General features: G+C 42.0%; 1 protein-coding gene across 1 annotated transcript; it reads left to right on the top strand.

Moving 5' to 3' along the window:
• Positions 1–4314: 4314 nt before the first annotated feature.
• LOC309819940 (UDP-N-acetylglucosamine--peptide N-acetylglucosaminyltransferase 110 kDa subunit-like) lies at positions 4315–7455 on the top strand (the record flags this gene model as incomplete). The annotated part of the gene is made up of 2 exons (XM_082650374.1): positions 4315–6977; positions 7233–7455. The coding sequence occupies 2 exons, from the start codon at positions 4315–4317 to the stop codon at positions 7453–7455; spliced, it is 2886 nt and encodes a 961-aa protein (XP_082506500.1).
• Between the last annotated feature and the right edge of the window lie 1240 nt (positions 7456–8695).

Raw genomic sequence — 8695 nt, 5'->3', positions numbered from 1 at the left:
TTTCTTTGAATTACTCTCCTTGCAGTTTCTGATTCATACAGGGCCTTACAGGTTAGTGACAACCTGGCCATCACAACGCTGGGAAGGAGAGGCCTGCTTTTCAGAGGTGTTGATGTTTTCCGTACCTGAAGGTTTTCAAGAGATATCAATCTTCCTCACCACCGCCCTTGGCCCTCTTAATGGACTAAGCAGTTCCTCATGAAATTTCTGTAGGATATCTGTACCAACTTCTCAATATTGTTCCATCCTGAGTCTATAAATTCCTGGCCTCAAGGTAATGTTAGATTTCTAGCTCCAGCCCCTATTTACATAAGGCCTATACTAAGGAACGGAACCCACAGACATCAGTCCGCTCTTCTTTCTCTGGATTTAATTTCTCTGTTACTTTCTGAAACATGCAGGTGTTCCTTTCTTTCTTTTAATCTCAGCTATGTGCTTTTAACTTTTTCAAAATTGACCCAGAATGTACATGTGTCTCCAGTAAGAGTACATTAAATTGAGCTTAGTCTGCTATTCTACTGGCATATTTGAGATCCAGATAATTTGCTACTTAACTGGATTCAATGACCTGTATATTTCAGGCATCTAAAACTCACCATGTTCCAAATTTCCCTCCTTATAGTTAGTAATTTTCTTGGGAATCTGGATGACATTAAATGGAATAAAGTTAGTGAGTGGCCCAGGAATGCCTGAAAGTTTGTTTGTCAGAGTGGCCAGGGAAAGTTAAGCAAGGAAGAAAAGCAAATGCAAAACAGAATCCCATTATTATGGCTGAGTTTACTCCCAGGATTCCATGCAGAGCTCTCTGTAGAGCTGGGTTGGGTTATAACTTATGCCAGAGCTCTACGTGGGGCTGACACCATCTCATGCCAAGCTCTCAGTTCTGGGCTCACGTCATCTCTGCTCCACTCTGTGGAGTGGAAACTTTGGAGGAATGGCCAATGTGTTCCGCGGCGTAGGAAGAGGGAACTTGTGAATGTGACTTTCTAAATTGTGGAGGAACTAACCACTGTAAATGTGCCTTGAACTATGTTGTTTAATTTGACCAGTCAGATCAATGACTTTCCCCTTGAATGAAATGCTGCTACGTATATGAGCAGAAAAACAAAACTGGTATAAGGAATAGATAGCTAGTGGGAAGCAGCCTCATAGCACAGGGAGATCTGCTCGGTGCGTGACCACCTAGAGGGGTGGGATAGGGAGGGTGGGAGGGAGGGAGATGCAAGAGGGAGGAGATATGGGGACACATGTATAACTGATTTACTTTGTTATAAAGCAGAAACTAACACACCATTGTAAAGCAATTATACTCCAATAAAGATGTTAAAAAAAAAAAACTGGTATAAGGAGATGGAGAGACTGGGAGTCTTATTTTCCCACCAATTAACTTTGCCTCTGACCATGACCTTCCCTTTGAGTCTCCTAGACCTTGGGGATGATCGCAACCCCTTGGGTTGGGTGACGGCAACCCCATCTTCACTAGAACCTCTATAGTTAACTTTGATTTTTCCCACTCCGTCTATCCATCCCATGTATGCAGTCAGACATTTGATCTTGGACTTTTCCTGACAAAATATGCTTGAATATAACCATTTCTTTTCACTCCCACTGCTACTGCTATTGTCACTGCCTTAACTAGGGCTTTATCTTTAAGTTCTTTATATAAATATATAAATATCTATATATAAATATAATATACAAATAAATAAAATATAATATTAATTCTGATGATTTTAAAGTCTTTTCTTGATAAAGACTTTTCCTGATAAACATACACAATATCTTATATAAATATTTTTGTATTATCTGTTCTTTTCTTAGAATTTTAGTCATATGATTCTATCCCTTGGTTTGTCTAGAACTTTTTGATTGAATGCTGGCTATTTTATTTGGCTTTTTTTGTTTTTCTCAGTGGAAACGTTGTTTTGCTTCAAAATATTTTATTCTACCTGGAAGTAGCAAATCTTCAAATTACAATTTTTTAAATGCTTTCAAATATCAATACTATAGGTGTCACAAAATCTAGAAAAATGACATTTAAAAATGAACTACTGCCAGATGTGTCTCTATAAAACTTTTCCCCCACTCTTTTAGCTATATATTCTTTAACTGCCTCCTCATACGACAGTTTATGTATTTTCGAAATCAAATTTTAAGAAATAAACTTTGTAGTTTTTAGACATAGATTTCTTGTACCATGGTTGATTAGAATTTGCTTCTAGTTATTAATAGTTTAGAAAAGTTTATTTCAGCTTCACAATTTATTATTGATAATGTCACATTAATTTTCATTGTTAACTTTGAGAAAACCTCTATGGATTACTTCCTCATAAGTATTTACTATTATAAATGCATTACTGATTTCAGTACTGCTATAGGTTTGTGCATTACAGGAATTCTGATAAGATACTCATTCACACCATTCCATTACACACATTGTTGATGGAGTATATTTATTTATTTATTTTTGGCTGTGTTGGGTCTTCGTTGCTGTGCGCAGGCTTTCTCTACTTGCAGGGAGTGGGGGCTACTCTTTGTTGTGGTGCACAGGCTTCTCATTGCGGTGGCTTCTCTTGTTGCAGAGCAGGGCTCTAGGCATACAGGCTTCAGTAGTTGTGGCTCGCAGGCTCAGTAGTCGTGGCTCACGGGCTCTAGAGCGCAGGTTCCGTAGTTGTGGCACACCGGCTTAGTTGCTCCGTGGCATGTGGGATCTTCCCGGACCAGGGCTCGAACCCTTGTCCCCTGCATTGGCAGGTGGCTTCTTAACCACTGCGCCATCAGGGAAGCCCCTGGAGTATATTCTTGACAGAAGAAAATTTCCGTTTTGACTAAGCATTGATGAGAACTGAATCTTTGACTTATCTTTCACATGCCTGATGATTGAAATAATTTTCCACAGAATAGCTTCTGGTTTCGTACTTTTCAGTTCTTTTTTTCTTCTTCAAACGCACATGCTTTGAGAGCTGTGAAGTGCAAGACATGGCTATATTGTAAGGTGGTTTTTGTCCTTATGCTTCTGTGTCTTGTGCTAGTTAAGTCAGTAGAGTAGTCAGTATGAGTACTGGAAGTTATTCCTGTAATGGGATAGTATATAGTCAATTACATATGGTGATGTCTGAAAATCACATAATAGCCTCACTTAAAACATCTCCTTAGGGCTTCCCTGGTGGCGCAGTGGTTGAGAGTCCACCTGCCGACGCAGGGGACACGGGTTCGTGTCCCGGTCCGGGAAGATCCCACATGCCGTGGAGCGGCTAGGCCCGTGAGCCATGGCCGCTGAGCCTGTGCGTCCAGAGCCTGTGCTCCACAATGGGAGAGGCCACAACAGTGAGAGGCCCGCATACCACAGAAAAAAGACAATCTCCTTAGCCAGATTTCAAAAAAGCCTGTGGCCATTCCAATATGATCCAACATAGCGGAATATGATAGAAGGAAAATTGGCAAAGAAAGAGACGCTGGTCTTACCTGATGGAAGTTAAAATATCTCACTTTTGACAATTTTGCAAAAACCTATAATTCCATGAACTAATTTCTAGGGTTCTTCATAGGACCTAAAAAGGAACCCATAGACTTGTGGAACAACAATAGAAGCTGCTGTGATGAGAAGCCCAGGCACCGCAACAAAGAGTAGCACCCGCTCGCCGCAACTGGAGAAAGTCTGCACGCAGCATTGAAGACCCAACGCAGCCAAAATAAAAATAAATAAATAAAGATAAATAAATTTATTTTAAAAAAAGTAATACTCAGGTTTGAGGCATGAGAAGTATGATGAGGAGAAATTAGCTAATCCTTTCAGAACTTTAAAAATATCAAACTCAGTCTGTAAGATTTTAGCATTATATACAACATCGGTTACTTATTAGTGGTTTGGGAAGGCCAATTTAAAATGTTCTGAACTTACTGTATTGAAATTCACGGCCCTAATGTTTTCCACATTGACTGTATGAATGATGAAGTAAAGTCAATCATGTATTTCCTTTCCAACTGGACAGAAAACAGAATTTTAAAAAGTGTTTGGACTACTGACTTTTGATTTCTTCTAAGGCAAGTGTATAGGTAATTTTTATTCCCTGATTAGGAGAAAAATGATGGAAGAGGGCAGGGTTAAGAATGAAGATTTCAAGAGCGTGAGAGTTAGACGACCAACCAGAGTTCCTAAGGTTCGGTGCCTGTAACTGTCGCCGCCGCTTAAGCCTGCCAAAGCAGTGGTACGGCTGCTGCCCTCATATTTGCTACCTCTAGAAACATTCTTGCCAGTAGTGGCGGCAGCGGGACTCAATTAACCTCTTTTCTCACTCTCTGCAGAAGCTCCAGATGGCGTCTTCTGTGGGCAACGTGGCCGACAGCACAGAACCAACGAAACGTATGCTTTCCTTCCAAGGGTTAGCTGAGTTGGCACATCGAGAATATCAGGCAGGAGATTTTGAGGCAGCTGAGAGACACTGCATGCAGCTGTGGAGACAAGAGCCAGACAATACTGGAGTACTTTTATTACTTTCATCTCTACACTTCCAGTGTCGAAGGCTGGACAGATCTGCCCACTTTAGTACTCTGGCAATTAAACAGAACCCTCTTCTGGCAGAAGCCTATTCGAATTTGGGGAATGTGTACAAGGAAAGAGGGCAGTTGCAGGAAGCAATTGAGCATTACCGGCATGCATTGCATCTCAAACCAGATTTCATCGATGGTTATATTAACCTGGCAGCCGCTTTGGTAGCAGCAGGCGACATGGAAGGGGCAGTACAAGCTTACGTCTCTGCTCTTCAGTGCAATCCTGATTTGTACTGTGTTCGCAGTGACCTGGGGAACCTGCTCAGAGCCCTGGGTCACTTGGAAGGAGCCAAGGCATGTTATTTGAAAGCAATGGAGACGCAACCGAACTTTGCAGTAGCTTGGAGTAATCGTGGCTGTGTTTTCAATGCACAAGGGGAGATTTGGCTTGCAATTCATCACTTTGAAAAGGCTGTCACCCTTGACCCCAATTTTCTGGATGCTTATATCAATTTAGGAAACGTCTTGCAAGAGGCACGGATTTTTGACAGAGCTGTGGCAGTTTACCTTTGTGCCCTAAGCTTGAACCCAAATCATGCAGTGGTACGTGCCAACCTGGCTTGTGTATACTATGAGCAAGGCCTGATGGATCTGGCAATAGACACCTACAGGCGAGCTATTGAATTGCAACCACATTTCCCTGATGCTTACTGCAACCTAGCCAACGCTCTGGAAGAGAAGGGCAGTGTTGCCAAAGCAGAAGATTGTTATAATACAGCTCTGCGGCTGTGTCCCACCCATGCAGACTCTCTGAATAACCTAGCCAATATCAAAGGAGACCAGGGAAACATTGAAGAGGCAGTTCGCTTGTATTGTAAAGCATTAGAAGTCTTCCCAGAGTTTGCTGTTGCCCATTCAAATTTAGCAAGTGTATTGCAGCAGCAGGGAAAACTGCAGGAAGCTCTGATGCATTATAAGGAGGCTGTTCGAATCAGTCCTACCTTTGCTGATGCCTACTGTAACATGGGAAACACTCTAAAGGAGATGCAGGATGTTCAGGGAGCCTTGCAGTGTTATACTCGTGCCATTCAGATTAACCCTGCACTTGCGGATGCCCACAGCAATCTGGCTTCCATTCACAAGCATTCAGGGAATATTCCAGAAGCAATTGCTTCTTATCGCACTGCTCTGAAGCTTGAACCTGATTTTCCTGACGCTTATTGTGATTTGGCTCATTGCCTGCAGATTGTCTGTGATTGGACAGACTATGATGAGCGAATGAAGAAGTTGGTCAGCATTGTGGCTGACCAGCTGGAGAAGAATAGGTTGCCTTCTGTGCAGCCTCATCATAGTATGCTCTATCCTCTTTCTCATGGCTTCAGGAAGGCTATTGCTGAGAGCCACGGGAACCTCTGCTTGGATGAGATCAGTGTCCTTCACAAACCACCGTATGAACATCCAAAAGACTTGAAGCTCAGTGATGGTCGACTGCGTGTAGGATACGTGAGTTCTGACTTTGGGAATCATCCTACTTCTCATCTTATGCAGTCTATTCCAGGCATGCACAATCCTGATAAATTTGAGGTATCCTGTTATGCCCTGAGCCCAGATGATGGCACAAACTTCCGAGCGAAGATGATGGCAGAAGCCCATCATTTCATTGATCTTTCTCAGATTCCATGCAATGGGAAAGCAGCTGATCGCATCCATCAAGATGGTATACACATCCTTGTAAATATGAATGGTTATACCAGGGGTGCTCGAAATGAACTCTTTGCTCTCAGGCCAGCTCCTATTCAGGCAATGTGGCTGGGCTACCCTGGGACCAGTGGCGTGCTTTTCATGGATTATATCATCACTGATCAGGAAACTTCACCTGCTGAAGTTGCTGAGCAGTATTCTGAGAAACTGGCTTATATGCCCCATGCTTTCTTTATTGGTGATCATGCTAATATGTTCCCTCACCTGAAGAAGAAAGCAGTCATCGATTTTAAGTCCAATGGGCACATTTATGACCATCGGATTGTGCTGAATGGCATCGACCTCAAAGCATTTCTTGATAGTCTCCCAGATGTGCAGATTGTCAAGATGAAATGTCCTGATGGAGGAGACAACGCAGACAGCAGTAATACAGCTCTTAATATGCCTGTCATTCCTATGAATACTATTGCAGAGGCAGTTATTGAAATGATTAACAGAGGACAAATTCAGATAACAATTAATGGATTCAGTCTTAGCAATGGACTGGCAACTACCCAGATCAACATTAAGGCTGCCACTGGAGAGGAGGTTCCCCGTACCATTATTGTAACCACACGTTCTCAGTACGGGTTACCGGAAGATGCCATTGTGTACTGTAACTTTAATCAGTTATATAAACTTGACCCATCTACTTTGCAGATGTGGGCAAATATTCTGAAGCGTGTTCCCAATAGTGTACTGTGGCTGTTGCGTTTTCCAGCAGTAGGAGAACCTAATATTCAACAGTATGCACAAAATATGGGCCTTCCCCAGAACCGTATCATTTTTTCACCTGTTGCTCCTAAAGAGGAACATGTTTGGAGAGGCCAGCTGGCTGATGTCTGCTTGGACACTCCACTCTGTAATGGACACACCACAGGGATGGATGTCCTTTGGTCAGGGACACCCGTGGTGACTATGCCAGGAGAGACTCTTGCTTCCTGAGTTGCAGCTTCCCAGCTCACTTGTTTAGGCTGTCTTGAGCTTATTGCTCAAAATAGACAAGAATATGAAGACATAGCTATGAAACTGGGAACTGATCTAGAATACCTGAAGAAACTTCGTGGCAAAGTCTGGAAGCAGAGAACATCTAGCCCTTTGTTCAGCACCAAACAATACACAATGGACCTAGAGCGGCTCTATCTACAGATGTGGGAGCATTACGCAGCTGGCAACAAACCTGATCACATGATTAAGCCTGTTGAAGTCACTGAGTCGGCCTAAATAATGACTGTGTGCACAGGAGAATTACCCTGTACCTGAGCCTCAACCTTCTGGGGGAAAGGGAACTACTTTTTCCTTATCTGTACAATACCATGCTGCAGATGGGTGACAGACAATGATAAGAAATAGCCCAGCCAGACTTGCTTCCTGCATGATCACGATAGGGAGAGACACAAGAGATGGGAAACTGCTGTTCCACAAGGAGTCTCCATAGAATTTTGCAGCAGCCAGATGTCTGGAAGGTCTGGAAGGTAAGTCTGGAAGGTCTGATCTCCCATGGTCTTCCATGGGATGGATGGTTAGTGTGGAAGGGAGATAGAGATTGCCCAGCCGTTTTGTGATTATCATGGATTGATTGAGTCTTCTGAATTAATATTTTTCTTTACATTTTGGGTATCGGAGCTTTTAAAAATGTTTGGTTTCAGGTATTTTTATTCATGTGAAGTGTATATGATTCTCTTGAGATAAGGTTTTAAGCTGAAATATTCCTTGTTTTAGTTTCTGAACTCTACAGATAAATGGGGACTTTGCTGGTGTAGTCTTTTTATAAACCACTTGAGCCTATGTCAGTCATTTTAGTTTCTGACATAATGTTTGGAACTATCAGTGCTTTGTTGGTTTATAGATGATGGCTTAAATTCTTTTCCTGGTCCGTTTCCTTCTTCCCTTCCCCCCACTTTAAAAATTCTCCTGTAACTTGGCTAACAAAAAACCAAGTCTGATTCAAAACCTCCCAGAGTGTTTCTCTTAAACGCATCATCTGGTGCCAAATGAAGATCCTTAGGAGTGATTATTAATTCTGAAGGGCACAGTTGTGGTACTGTCACTGATGATAACGATAATGGATTTTTGGCCTAGAGTTGTGACCTATTTCACCAGTGTTTTACCGTTGACTGCCCCTCTATGCTGCTTCCAAAAGTGATAGTGTGTGTTAAGATTTTTACGTTCACTTCTAAAGTTTGTTTTTTTTTTTAGTGAGTCCTGTTCTTCCTTTTTCTTTCAGCAGAAATGAAATCCCAGGTAAGTATAAGTGTTCAAATATTTGATCAGTAAGTCACAGTTATCTCCAGTACATTAAATAACTTTCATCAAAAAACATGTTATAGGTAAAAAGCTCTGAAGGACCAGCTATGTATATGATAATTATGTTTCAGACTTTCTACGGTATTATATATAATAACGTGTCTTCTGGACGTGGTCTTGAAGTCTTTATGGATCCAGCCTCAGTAGTAGTGAACTG

Source organism: Grampus griseus (assembly GCF_964374135.1).
Source record: "Grampus griseus genome assembly, chromosome: 3".
NCBI lineage: Eukaryota > Metazoa > Chordata > Mammalia > Artiodactyla > Delphinidae > Grampus > Grampus griseus.
This window is presented reverse-complemented; position numbering and strand designations above follow the sequence as displayed.